Source organism: Protopterus annectens, chromosome 9.part0 (genome assembly GCF_019279795.1).
Source record: "Protopterus annectens isolate FY-2018-M chromosome 9.part0, PAN1.0, whole genome shotgun sequence".
Lineage (NCBI taxonomy): Eukaryota > Metazoa > Chordata > Ceratodontiformes > Protopteridae > Protopterus > Protopterus annectens.
Genome location: NC_056743.1, coordinates 19,954,593 through 19,969,388, shown reverse-complemented (window position 1 = coordinate 19,969,388; position 14,796 = coordinate 19,954,593). Strand labels below are relative to the sequence as shown.

The window sequence follows — 14,796 nt, the reverse complement described above, 5'->3', positions numbered from 1 at the left end:
TATTTAAGCAATACAATTCTGTGGACTTCTCGCACTCTATCTACTGGTATTGAATAAAGTGGACTTTGTGGTAATGCTGCTGGCTTGGTGATTTCTGCAACTTGTGAGTTTTTCATTGACAGGGACGACAGGTGCTGAGTGAGGTTTCTTGTGGGGGATAAACTATTTGCTAGGCTTGTAAGGGCCCCAGGGCCATTAATCTAGTAACCTCCTATGATCCTATATGCATCTGTAAAGTGAATGTTTATCCAGGAGATTAGACATTACTTTTGTGCTGCTGAGAGGGACTTGTGTTAATGTGTCAATAGTCAAGGAGTTCCCCACTCTTACCAACAGTAAGGTAGTTATATTGGCATGGGACATCTCTTTCCAGGTTACTTTTTGAAAGCAGTGTGCATATTTCTAGGGAACATCTAAATAGCCAACCTGTTGAGCAGATCAACAGCAAGTGACATTTAAACTGACAAAGAAAAAATTATTTTCCATCTGCCCAAGCTTGGAAGATTGTGACTGATGAAACTAGGTCATCAGGCAAAATGGTTTCGGTTATGCTTTCTTCCCATTTCTTCCAAGACCATAAATCCTTGAGTTATTCAGAAAAAGTGCACTATGCAGTTGTTTTTCAGACTACTGTAGTGGTTTGCTGTCGTGCTTTTCAGACCACTGTAGTGGTTTGCCGTCATGCTTTTCAGACCACTCTAGTGGTTTGCCGTCGTGCTTTTCAGACCACTCTAGTGGTTTGCCGTCGTGCTTTTCAGACCACCCTAGTGGTTTGCCGCCGTGCTTTTCAGACCACCCTAGTGGTTTGCCGCCGTGCTTTTCAGACCACTCTAGTGGTTTGCCGCCGTGCTTTTCAGACCACTCTAGTGGTTTGCCAGACCACTCTAGTGGTTTTTTTCAGACCACTCTAGTGGTTTGCCGTGCTTTTCAGACCACCCTAGTGGTTTGCCGCCCGTCTTTTCAGACCACCTAGTGGTTTGCCGCGTCTTTTCAGACCACTCTAGTGGTTTGCCGCCCGTCTTTTCAGACCACTCTAGTGGTTTGCCGCCGTGCTTTTCAGACCACTCTAGTGGTTTGCCGCCGTGCTTTTCAGACCACTCTAGTGGTTTGCCGCCGTGCTTTTCAGACCACTCTAGTGGTTTGCCGCCGTGCTTTTCAGACCACCCTAGTGGTTTGCCACTGCTTTTCAGACCACTCTAGTGGTTTGCGCCGTCTTTCAGACCACTCTAGTGGTTTGCCGTGCTTTTCAGACCACTCTAGTGGTTTGCCGCCGTGCTTTTCAGACCACTCTAGTGGTTTGCCGCCGTGCTTTTCAGACCACTCTAGTGGTTTGCCGCCGTGCTTTTCAGACCACTCTAGTGGTTTGCCGCCGTGCTTTTCAGACCACTCTAGTGGTTTGCCTGCTTTCAGACCACTCTAGTGGTTTGCCGCGTTTTCAGACCACCCTAGTGGTTTGCCGCCGTGCTTTTCAGACCACTCTAGTGGTTTGCCGTCGTATTTTTCAGACCACTCTAGTGGTTTGCCGTCGTGCTTTTCAGACCACTCTAGTGGTTTGCCGTCGTGCTACAGGGGCCGCCAATGGCAACCAACTAATCAGAGAAGTGGCGCAGAGACTTCTACTGCTCCACAGGGACAATCACAATGACTTGACTTTGACACCGCCGACCAAGGCTCAAAGAGAAGCACCTTTAGGCGGAAAATTATCTTTATTTTCAAAAAATTGGCACGTTTTTACAAAGGACAAATGGATTTTGGACATAATAGACAAAGGTTACAGGTTCCACTTCCATACCTTACCAACAAGACAAGGCATGCCAAACCTGCCACAAAATCAAAGGGCAGAGGCACTCGTACAAGTTTCAAAGCTACTACAAATCAAAGCAATAGAAAAGGTTCCTCCTCAGGAACAAGGCCAGGAATTCTACTCAAGACTGTTCCTTGTTCCAAGAAAAGAAAAGCAAGAGAGACCTATACTGGACTTGTCCGCTCTAAACACTTTTCTCATTGTGCCAAAATTCAAAATGCTGACGTTACAGCAACTTCTTCCCATGCTGGGCAAGGGGTCTTGGCTGGTTACTCTGGACCTCAAGGAGGCATACCTGCATGTCCCAGTCAGACACAGCTGCAGAAGATACCTCAGATTTCTTGCAGGGTCAGAGCATTATCAATTCTCAGCATTGCCTTTTGGCTTATCTACTGCGCCCAGAGTATTCACGAAATGCCTGGCATCAGTAATTGCACATAGCAGACTTCAGGAGATACAAATATACCCTTATCTGGACGACTGCCTTATACAAGTGGACAGCAAGCAAGCCTTGATAAGAAACTTGGACTATGTCATTCACTTACTACAGGCTTTGGGATACACAGTCAGCATTCAAAAATCAAGACTACTGCCATCCCAACAAATAATTTTTCTAGGAGCCAAACTGGACACAACCTCACAAATGGCTTTCCTCACAGAAGAAAAACAAGAACAATTAACAGATTACTTCAAAAGCCTAGCAAAGCACACCCAGATGACTGCAAGGAAAATCCTGCAGGCCCTGGGTTTCATGGCATCTTGCATTCTTCTGATTCCACTGGCAAGACTACACATGAGAAAACTACAATGGTACCTAAAAAGTTTATGGTCTCAACACAGCCACAACTTAGAAGCAATTATTCCACTCATTCCATGTCTACAAAAGGAATTTTTGTGGTGGGCGCAAGCAAGCCAGCTAAACAAAGGCATGTCTTTCAACAAACCTCACGCAAGCCAAACCATTACAACAGACGCCTCAGATCATGGATGGGCGGCGCACATGGAGGGCAGATATTATTCAAGGGCAATGGGCACCCCGGGAATTGCATCTGCACATCAATCAAATAGAGATGTTGGCAGTGATTCATACAATTGAGGCCTTCGGAAAATTTCTTCAGCAAGGTCATCTGCTAATAAAGACAGACAACACCACTTATGTGGTACATAAACAGGGAGGCACCCATTCTTAGCCCCTCTGCAGACTAATAATGACTCTTTGGGAAAAGTCCCTGAAACTGAACATACAGTTGCAATCCCAGTTTGTTCCAGGCAAGGACAGTATTCTGGCGGACAGTCTAAGCCGAAACATTATGGACCCGCACGAATGGATGTTGCATCCAGACATTTTTTCACAAATAACTCATGCATGGGGAAGGCCGGACATAGATCTCTTTGCCTCACACCTCAATCATCATCTGAAGAAGTTCTGCTCAAGGACACACCATCCTCAAGCCAGGTGGAATTCTCTAACAATCTATGCATTCCCACCTCTACCATTAATGACCAAGGTGTTACTGAAGATCAAAGCAGAACAACCGAAAGGCATTTTGATAGCTCCAGACTGGCCAAGACAGCACTGGTATCCATTACTAAGGAGCATAACTCGCACCAAGCCGTGGCCCCTGCCTCAGTGGCCTCTGCTTATAACTCAGCACAATTACAGGACTGTTCATCCCAACCTGCAAACATTGCAACTGACAGCTTGGAGGGTTCCATGACTTCTCCCCATATCTCTCTCCAAAAAAGTTCAAGAGATCTTACTGGAAGCACGCAGGCCTTCCACCAGAAAAACTTATTCAGCCAAATGGAAGAGATTCAACATCTGGAATGCCAACAAGGGTCAGGATGCATCAGTAATGAGCATCCCACAGATACTAGAATACTTGGCAGAAATGCTTCACAACGGCCTTTCATATTCTTACATAAAAATACACGCCTCAGCAATTTCAGCAAAATACAACTGTGATCCACCTGTGTTTTCACATCCTTTGCTAAGACAGTTTCTAAGAGGGATAAAGAATATCAAACCTCCAAGAAAACCACCACTGCCTGCATAGGACCTCAGCTTCGTCTTGGAAAAATTAACTCTTCCTCCTTTTGAGCCAGCAGCATCTTCAGAATTGCAATTTCTCTCCTGGAAAACAGTTTTCCTGTTGGCAATTACTTCAGCAAGAAGAGTCTCGGAGATACAGGCCCTCATGGCAGTACCTCCATTTCTCATTTTCCATCAGGACAGAGTCTCTTTAAGAACCAATCCTTCATTCATGCCAAAAGTGATATCCAGGGTTTCTCTAAATCAAGCAATTCACCTGCCTACTTTCTTTCCCAATCCTCAAAATAAAGGAGAAAAACTTCTACACACTTTGGACATACACAGACAATTGCGCTACTACTTGGACAGAACAAAGGCCAACAGAAAGTCTGACCAACTATTTGTAGTTTACGCTGCTGGAGTACAAGGAAAGGCAATTTCCAAACAGTTTCAAAATGGATTGGAGACTGCATCAGATTCTGCTACTCTTTCCATGGAAAAGGTGTGCCAGCCAATATCAGGCCACACTCCACCAGAGCTACAGCCACCTCCACAGCCTTTCTAAGAGGGGAGGCTACAAAGGACATTCTAGAAGCTGCTACATGGAGCTCCGTGCATACATTTTCCAAACATTACAACCTGCCTTTATATTCCAGATCCCGCGGGAGCAGCCTTTGCTTCTGCAGTCCTGCAGGGCATTTTAGCTACACCAGCCTTATCTTAGATCCTACCACCCCCAGCTTGGCTATGGTATTCAACCCATATGTCAGGACTGCAGTTGCATTCTTGAAGGACATAGTACAGTTTTGTACCTACCATAAATGTAGATGTCCGATAGATATGCAACTGCAGTCAGGTTTTCCCACCCTCCTACCCCTCTAATTCTCTTTTTTGGGTCCACTCCCCCCTTTTTCAAATCAGCTGGGGATATCTGTTATGGTGTATCTGTTTATTACTGTTGTGCAGATATGGAATTTTTTATCCATTCTCTAAATTTAGCCTTCCTTGTAGGGCACCTGGCATCTGGGGCAAGAAACACTGAAGAAGATGGTGTCGGCTGATGCTTTTATACCCCAGCTGCTCTGATGTCGGGGAAGAGGTGACAGCTGACGCCGGACCCAGACTTTGGAATCCGGCCGACCGAAGGGCTGCCTGAGGCAGGGCAACCCATATGTCAAGACTGCAGTTGCATATCTATCGGACATCTAAATTTATGGTAGGTACAAAATTGTACTTTGGCCCATGTGAGAATCAAACCCTGCACCTTGTGTCTACAAGGTAGACCCCTTAACCATTATGGCAGCTGTTTCCCCACTTTATCCTTAAAGAATGGAAGGAATACTTTCTGTATAAGACAGATCTAAGATAGTTTTGTGTGTCTATTCCCAGATGCATTTTGTTAATATGTTTTTAATTAATCTGAATGCTAAACGACCCATTTTTAAAAGGGCAGCTTAGAGGATTCTCTCATTTTAAAAATGTCGACCATCTCTCTATTGGGTACCGATCTTTAGTTCATTAGGTTACCAGTAATGTCTGTGTGGCACCTTTTGGTTGACCAGTTTTACAAACCATAACCATTGAGGTCAGTCTCCTAACCTAGAGGTGGGCTGGTTGCTATGTTTGCTCTGTGATTGCTTGCTGGAAGCTTTGAAATTGAAGATGATGAAGTTCAGTAAATTGCATATATGAATTAGCTTAATAGATGGAGTGCCTTCACAGTTATGTGCATCCCTTGCTTCTGGGTTTCCCTTTCTCTTTACATGGCTGTTTATTTTATTCAAGTGCTTGCTGGAGAGTTTCTTAAATGGTATTTTCACCTCTGGCCTCTAGATGTCCACCTGGAGAGTGCATAATGATAGCCATTTGCTGTGTGAAGATATTAATCTCAGGAAAAGGCAATCATGCACTTCAGCCAGCAAGCAAGACTGCTTATGTCTGTTTTATCCTGTTTGCCACCTTCAGGGTTCTGTAGATGAGCATTGTTCTTGTGATGTCATCTTGTCAAAGAAGATTGTATCATAGCTATTGATTTCGTACTGTGCAGTGATGCAGTGCTAGTGATGGAGTTCCTCAGACCTTGATGTCTTAGTTGAATCACAATAGTATGATGATTTGCTGTTGTAAGTTAAGAATGTGCCACCACAGCTGAGTGAGGTAAGCGTTATTTGTATGTTTTTTTTTTTTTTTTTTTTTAAGTGCAGCCTTTGTTGGAGTGTCTTCATTATCTAGAAGACTTTCTTCCTGTTGTGGTGATACAAGCCCATTGTGGCTGTAGTGTGTGTTCTACATTTTACTGCATAGCTCACTCTTTAGGATGTCCCACATTTACTTATGGGAAAAGCCTATGCTATATACTGCTCAGTGGGTTGTAATTTTACCGTCACTGTAAGGGTAGATAAATCCACTGTTAAGGTGAATACTTCTTACAGCTGTATTGAAGACGTTTTTGTATTGTCCTTGACAGATGAACCACTGCACAAGTTAAATTGCTATATATTTTTTTTGCTTTGTAGATGAAAGTGAAAATGCAGGTGCTGTACAGGTTGATGCCTATGACTTGTTGGAGGCTGTGGAGATTTTGTCCAAGCTTCCTAAAGATTTCTACGAGAAAATTGTAAGTACTTTAATGCTTTGGGTATTGCATTTAATTTTTGTACATGTTTAGAAAAAAATAAGCTTTTAAAATTGTCACGTGTGTGGTAGCTTTGAGCCTGCCTCATTGAGAAGGATTAAGGTGGAATATTTCTTGTATGCTGCAGTCAGGTGTACCCTGTTGAAGCATATACATTGAGGGGCGAGCACTGCTGTCAGCCAGTCTTGCTCTCTTGTAGGTAGTGTACATTTCTGTGGCAAAAGATGCAGTACAGAACACTTCAGAAATCTAGCAGCTTTATCAAACTTCATTGGGTGGTTAGAAGGATGATGGTTTATTACCTCATTTCTTATCACTGATGAGCTGTTTGTATTTCTCTTGCAGTGCTGTAGGTTCTGACATGATCTAATTTTATTGTATTCATTTTTTAGTTTCATAAAGACTTGTGTAGAAAAACTTCAGATTTCATTTTTACTAGTGCAGTGTCTCTCCATGAAAATGAAATGCACACTAAAAGGTAACCTTTAATTTTTGGAGGCCTCTCACATTGCATTGGGCTTTAAAGGTTACATTCTTTGTCACTCATTTTTAGTTTATTTTCTGCCATTGGAACAGTTCACATCACTATCCTAACATTTACCATGGAAATATTCTTGTCTTTATTGCCTAGAAACAATTCTACATATGTTTGCCTTCTGCTGTCATGATCCAGGATGTACACTGAAAAAAACACTTGGTCTATTCCATTCTGATGGCTGTGTATGGTGCCTCTGCATGGACTGGCAAGGGAGGGTTTCTTGCCCAGTCCAGGACTGGTTGCCGGAACAGCAGGCATAGATAATGAAGTCTGAGGCCAGACATTCTGTTAAGGCAAGGCAACATTCCACTTCTAAGTCTTTGGCTTCCTTTTGAGTAGCAGTTTTTGCTGCTGTTTGAGAGGAGTGTGAAAGGTGTTTTCTTTTGACCACTTTTTAAATGTTTCTCTGTGTGGATCTCTGAAGTGTCTGTTACAAACCTGTGCCCAGCATGCTCATGTCAATTGTCTCAATAGCTGAACTAAAAATGGAGGTTTCTTTCTCGGACATCTCCAGTATAGTTGATAATGTTGACTTTCTGGCGGTGTTTGAATAGGTCACTATGGTGCTTTTGATTTCATTTGGATTTGGGTCCGCTCTGAATTTGGCTTTCATGTCTCCTGTGTGATAATTACTTTTGCTGGATTGATGAAAACTGACCAAACTAGCATCATGTCCTGCCCAGTTGTGTGACAAGTACTGTACTTTTGTCCTACCCTTTTCTGTTCTCTCAGCATGGCTCATTTTTTCCAGTCCCTGGGACTAACATTTTGCTTATTTTCTCCTGAGTGCTGATTGTCATGGCCTCCCTTATCTTCAGCCTAGAGCTACTTTTAGGTGACTTCTCTATTGTTAGTGCCCAGGAAATTAGACTTGTGGCATTTTCTGCTTTGAAGTGGACAAGGGTAGAGAGACCACAAAACATCACACCTGTTATCAGGGCATTGAAACTCACCATGGACTTGAAAAGTTTCTTTATTTGGTGTCTAAAAATGAGGAACATTGCCAACTACTCAAAGAGCCTGTTTTAAAGGATGTTGGTGTGAGTTCTACTGGTCTTAATTCTACTGTCTGCTGCCGGAAAGGCTGATGACCTCTGAACCCTTGGTGAAGTGATATCCTGACAACGAATTCTTAAGCAGGCTTTGTCCAGCATAGGTTGTAAGAGTTTACCACCTTACCATATGATATGATGCTTAAGGCATTGAACAGGGTTGCTGGATGTTTTCTGGTTTACGTTGGGGGTTTAACTTTGTTAGTTTTGTAGATCAGGCAGTAAAAGCTGATACTTAAAGGGTGTGGGATCAAGGGAGATGGTCATAAAATGTTAATCATTCTCAATTCTGCAGTAGACTTCAGGTTCATAGGTTGGTACTAGGCTATCAGCCCTAGGGCCTATACAAGCCTAGCCATAATTCCCTGGCTATTTCTTCCCACACTATTTACTTCCCTGGATCCCTGTCTAGCAGGGCGACTTATGTGATCCCCGGGGTGAATTTCCTTTCTCCCATCCAATCGTCAAGGTTCTTTTTGAAGATGGCCAAAGAGGTGCTCTGCTTCACATGTATGGACAGTCTATTTCAGAGTCTGGGGAGTCCCTGGGTCAGGAACCTATCCCTTCAGCATGTTTTGTTTATTGTGATGACAAGCTTTAGATCCCTGGAGCGTGTGGCTCTGAGGGATTGGGATTTCTTTAAGTGTAGCATGTCCCACAGTTCTGGGTTTGACATGGTCTTGTATGTTAAGCAGAGATTTCCTCTGCATAGACAATATGCGACAGAGTATAGTTGGAGTTTAAGGAAGTCAGCATAGGGCATTTGCTTTAGGCCTGTGATTCTTTTAGTGAGGTATTTCTGTGGCCTTTCCAATTGCAAATGTCTTGAGAGGTACATACCAAATGGGGTGTTGTATTCTATAATGGGTCTAATGAGGGATGAGTACAGTGGGACAGTGATCTTTTTTCTGGATGAAAATCCCTTAGTGATAAGGTGTGCCACATAGGAGGATTTCTTGACTGTTGTGGCGATGTGTTTATCGAAGGTGAGACCACTGTCCACCTGTCCCTAAGACTCATCACACTTTTCGTGTTTAATGTACTGCCACCTATGTGGTAATTCACGGGTACATGTTTTTCCCCAAAGGGGATAACTATAAATTTCTTGGCATTGAGCTTGAGCCCATGGCTCTGGCACCAAGCATCTGTTTCTGTAAGGCCCTTTTGTAGAGTATCCACATAATTTGGGGATTCAATAATGGCTCCCAGCTTGCAGTCATCTGCGAAATTTGTTAGCCAGAGTCCCTTAGTGTTGGCCTGTACTTCAGAGAAGTAGATGCCAAACGACCGCTCCTGGGACTGAACCCTGAGGTACTCCACTTGTCACTTTTTTGGAGCCGGATTTGGAGTCTGCTACTTTTACAGTGTGGGTTCTGTCAGTAAGCCAGTTGGCAACCCATCGAGTGGCGTAGGGATTAATGCCAAGCTTAGTAAGTTTATCTTTGATTCCAGACTGGGGAATGGTGTCAAAGGCCTTTGTAAGATTGATAGGCTGTGTGGCCTACCTTACCCAAGTCCACAGCTTTGGAGACTGATTCGAAGAAGTCATTCAGGTTCAGGAGACAAGATTGGCCCTTCACGAACCCAAACTGGGTGGGGTCCGGTGTTTCATGGTTGCCAATTTCTTTGTTTATAAGTTCCATGGTACGTTCCATGGCCTTGCAGATCAGGCTCGTCAGACTGATGGGGCGGTAGATGTTCTTCATCTCACATTGCTGCAGTCCTTACACTTGGGGTAGTCCGCTGTCCTCGGTCGGCCCGAATATCAAAGTATTAGGCTGACGTCGGTCAAGGCGCTTAAGACTGACATCAGGACGTCAGGGTACAAATGCGCATGACCGACGTCATATCCTCAGTCTTTTTTGCCGCATGGTCCGATGCAGAAGCAGCGTTGCAAGTGCCGTTCGGCGTTCTGAAATTTTTCGAATTCGGAGTTTCAGACAGAGTCAAAGTTGGCTAAGTACCCGCTGGGGAATATTTTAGTTTTTTCTTGCCTCAGTGGTTTACCGGATGTCAGAAAAAGTGAATAACTGTATTTCTTGTGGGAAACAGATACCGCATAGAGATTATCATACTTTGTGTATTCCTTGTTTGGGGCCTGAGCACGACGTTGTTTGGTGTCGCTTTTGTGCTAGGTTCAATAAGCGCACTATTGCGAAGGTTAGATTGTGCCAGGTTGGTCTTGGAAGCGGTGCAATTATAATATGCCGCCGGATGCTCCGGCGCCGCTTCTTCAAGAAGCGCAAAGACAAAGCAGCTAAACCCAGGCAAGAAGAGTCGTCCGTGCGGACGCCGGTTCTTTAGAGGTGTCAGTGGAACCGGTGGTTCCGCTGGAGGCTTCTCTGGAGTCCCAGGGGGAGACTTTGATATTGCAGGATGTGGCCTCTCAGGAGGCATGTCAGGCTGAAGGGGCTTCTCAGGTCACTGTACTCCCTCCCTTCCTAGGGTGGTTAGGCCCTCTCCTTCTGTTTCCAAGGCTTCTCCCAGAGGCAGGCCAGGTTTAGCTTCTGTTGGTGTCACTCCTAGTTCATCAGGATCTGTGCCCAAGAAGCACATGCTTAAAATGGCAGAAGATTTAATTACTTTGATTAGAGGTTCTTTGCCCCCTCCTGATAAGAGGCCTAGGGTGGAACCAGAGTTGGGGAGTTTTGAGCAGGCTTCGGATGTTTCAGAGTCTTCGGCTGAAGACTTGCAGGAGTATTCTCCTTATTCTGATTCTGATGTGGATGATTCTACTCCTTCTGCTTCTCCTCCAGAGGATTTTTCTTTTTCAGAGACTCTTCATTCCATGAGGGAACACTTTAAGTGGGAAGGTCAGGACTTCTCTGATTCCAGGAAAAGGCTTAGGGAATTTTTGCTTTTACCCCAGCATAGGCCTTTGGCTATACCACCTGTTCTGGATGTTGTGGAAGATGTGTTTGCAGAGGCTTCACTTAATCCTGATTCTTTGCCTCCTGCTCCTGTTAAACCCGACAGGTATTACAGGGTGCCTGAAGCTCATAAATATCTTTATAAGAGTCCTAGGGCGGACCCAGAAACTGTTAGTCAGGGACCTAAGGGCGTCAAGGCCTCTGTTGTAAAAAATCCGGTTCCTCCAGATAGAGGCCAGAGCTTTGGATAGATGGGGAAAGAAAGTCTATACTTCTTCCACCTTGGCTATGAGGGCTTTGAATTGCCAGTTTCACATGTTGAAATATCAAAACTATCTTCTTTCTCAATTGAAGTCTAAGGTAGATGCTCTGGCAGAAGGCATTGAGTGTAAAGAATTACAAGATTTGGTACATGTTTCTGAACAGGTGGGTAAGCATTCTTTACAGTGTGGTTTTGATGCTGTACAGGCCTCGTCTAGGGTGGCTGCCACTGGGTCAGTTCTTCGCAGGCACGCCTGGCTGAGGGATCAGAATTTATCTGACCATGTTAAGACAAGGATTTTAGATGCTCCTTTACAGTCTGATGTGTTGTTTGGTTCACCTGTGGAGGCAGTCTTAAAGAAAATGGAAGACAAGGCTAAGTCTATGCAGGCTGTTAAAGATTTTTTGCAGGTTCAGCCTCCGAAGTTTAGTAGGAATTGGCCTTCTTAAGGGGTGGATGTACCCTTCTTATGATTCACAGTCTAGGGGAAGATCTAGACGTGGTAGGGGCAGAGCTCAGGGCTCTTTCAGACCTAGAACAGGGAGTTCACCTGCACAGTCTTCGGGTGAGGGCAGGGGCCAGTCCTTTCGTAAACAGGCCCAATGACCTACCTTTTCAGCTGCCAGAGCCTTCTTGTCTGGCAGCCTTTGGGAGGAAGGTTGGCACTCTTCAAAGAAAATTGGAGTTTAATTACCCAGGACAGATGGGTATTGGATATCATACACCAAGGTTACAAGTTTTATTTCCATACCTTGCCTCCTTTCAGAGGCATGCCAGACGTTCCTCCTCAGCAAAGAATAGAGGCTCACAAACAAATTTCTCTGCTGCTTCTAATAGGGGCCATACAGCCGGTCCCTCTGCCAGAAGTGGGCCTAGGATTTTATTCTCGCCTGTTCCTCGTACCAAAGAAGGGGAACACGTGGAGACCAATTTTGGATTTATCTATCCTCAACACTTATCTGGACATTCCCAAGTTCAAAATGTTGACGTTACAACAGCTTTTACCTCTGCTGGGCAAAGATCACTGGATGGTGACTCTGGATCTCAAGGAGGCTTACCTTCATGTTCCTATCAGGCTAAGTTGCAGGAAGTATCTGCGTTTTCGAGCTGGGACTTTTCATTATCAGTTCTCTGCATTGCCCTTTGGCTTATCTACTGCGCCCAGAGTGTTCACGAAGGTTCTGGCTCCAGTGATAGCTTTCTTCAGGCTAAAAGGAATACAGATCTATCCTTATTTGGACGATTGCCTGATTCTGGCCCAAGGAAAGGACGAACTACTTCATCATTTGCAATATGTGATAGCAGTGCTAAGATGCCTGGGGTATTCTGTGAACGAAATAAAGTCCAGTCTAGTACCCTCTCAGGACATGTGCTTTCTGGGTGTGAGACTGAATACAGCATCCCAGATGGCCTTTTTGACCCCGGACAAACAAAAGAATCTTTCCCTTTACTTCCATCAATTGTCTCATCAGTCCAGGCTGACTGCAAGGACAGTCCTTCAAGCCTTGGGGTTCATGGCATCTTGTATTCTGGTGCTTCCCAATGCCAAACTGCATATGAGGAAGCTACAATGGTATCTCAAAAATGTATGGACACAGCACTGCCAAGATATGGACACTGTCATTCAGATAATACCTTGCATTCAAAAGGAATTTTTGTGGTGGGCTCAGGAATGTCACCTAAACAAGGGACTCTCTGTGACCCGGCCAGAGGCGAGTCAGATTCTAACGACAGATGCCTCAGACAAAGCTTGGGGAGCTCATCTAAATGGAAAGTGGATACAAGACACGTGGCCTGCCAGACTACAACATCTACATATCAACTTGGAGATGTTAGCAGTCCAATTTGCATTAATAGCTTTCAAGGATTTACTTCTTCCAGGGCAGGTGTTGGTTCTAACAGACAACACAACTGTCATGTGGTACATCAACAAGCAAGGGGGAACACATTCTTATCCTCTATGCAGACAAGCAATGATTTTGTGGGAGACTGCTCTCAGTTTACAGCTAAATCTTCAGGCAAGGTTTCTGCCGGGAGCACAGAACTCCTTAGCAGATGTGTTGAGCAGACGAATTATGGATCCTCACGTATTTCAGAAATTGACAGTGTCATGGGGAACTCCAGACATAGATCTGTTCGCTTCTCCACTAAACTACCAGCTGCCAAAGTTTTGCACAAAAAGGTTTCATCCCACAGCTTGGAAAGTGGATGCTCTTTCTTTCAATTGGAGCACTCTTCATGTGTATGCCTTTCCACCTCTGCCTCTCCTCCCAAAGGTACTCCTAAAGGTCAGGCAGGACAAGCCAAAGATGATTTTAATAGCTCCAGATTGGCCTCGACAGCACTGGTACCCATTACTGAGAAGTCTGGTAGGAGCCTCCATGGCCTTTGCCTTGATTCCACACCTGCTGTCTCAGGAGAACAGTCATTTGCTCAATGTCAAACTTCACTCTCTTCACCTAACAGCCTGGCATATTCTGTTTTAAACCCTGGAGGGTCTCAACTTCCACAGCAAGTTTTGAATGTTATTTTGGAGGCCAGAAGGCCTAGTACAAGGAAAGTGTACGCAGATAAATGGAAGAGATTTTTATTTTGGAGTGCAGCAAAGGAATTTGATGTTTCTAAGCCTAATTTAAGTGTGGCTCTTCAATATCTTGCTGAGTTACTGGACAAGGGTTTGTCCTTCTCTTCTATTAAGGTTCATGCTGCAGCAATTTCTGCTCACTGACTGTGACCCACCATTGTTTTCTCATCCTTTGTTTAAGCAATTCCTTAGAGGGGCAAAGAATATAAGACCCCCACGTAGAGCTGCTCCTCCTGCTTGGGATCTCAATTTTGAGCCTGCAGCTACTGCCGAGTTGAAATATTTATCATGGAAGACTGCTTTTTTGTTGGCCATTACCTCTGCGAGAAGGGTTTCTGAATTACAGGCCCTTATGGCTGTTGAGCCTTTCTTAATTTTCCATAAGGATAGGGTATCTTTACGTACTAATCATTCCTTTATGCCTAAAGTGGTTTCTAGTGTGGCTTTAAACCAAACTATTCATTTGCCTACTTTTTATGCAAACCCCCAAAATAAAGGGGAAAAGATTTTGCACACCTTGGATATACACAGGCAGTTGCGATATTATTTAAGCAGAACTAAAGGGTTCAGGCAGTCTCAGCAGTTATTTGTTTCATTTGCTTTGGGTTCTCAGGGCAAGCCTGTGTCAAAACAAACTATTTCGAAGTGGATTGGGTTTTGTATTGCTTTCTGTTATTCCCATCATGGTAAGGAGATTCCAGCTGGGATTAGGCCTCATTCCACTAGGGCTACTGCCACTTCTACAGCTTTTTTAAGGGGGGTGGCTACTAAAGATATTTTGGAGGCAGCTACTTGGAGTTCAGTGCATACTTTCTCTAAGCATTACCACCTTCCACTTTACTCTAAATCTAGGGCTGGTTTTGCCACTGCAATTTTACAGGGCATTTTGGCAGCTCCTACTGCTTTATAGTTTTGCCATCCTCCCTTACCTCTGCTTTGGGATTCTACCCAAGTGTAAGGACTGCTGCAATGTGAGATGAAGAACATAGTACAGTTTTGTACCTACCATAAATGTAGAT

General features: G+C 44.3%; 1 protein-coding gene across 1 annotated transcript in view; it reads left to right on the top strand.

The window, feature by feature from the left end:
* Positions 1-14,796, top strand: part of CKAP5 (cytoskeleton associated protein 5) — a 4,315,141-nt gene that overhangs the window by 1,116,397 nt on the left and 3,183,948 nt on the right. Inside the window, exon 7 of the mRNA XM_044084803.1 lies at positions 6,353-6,453. Within this exon, the coding sequence (XP_043940738.1) occupies positions 6,353-6,453 (101 nt within the window). The remainder of the gene's footprint in view (positions 1-6,352; positions 6,454-14,796) is intronic.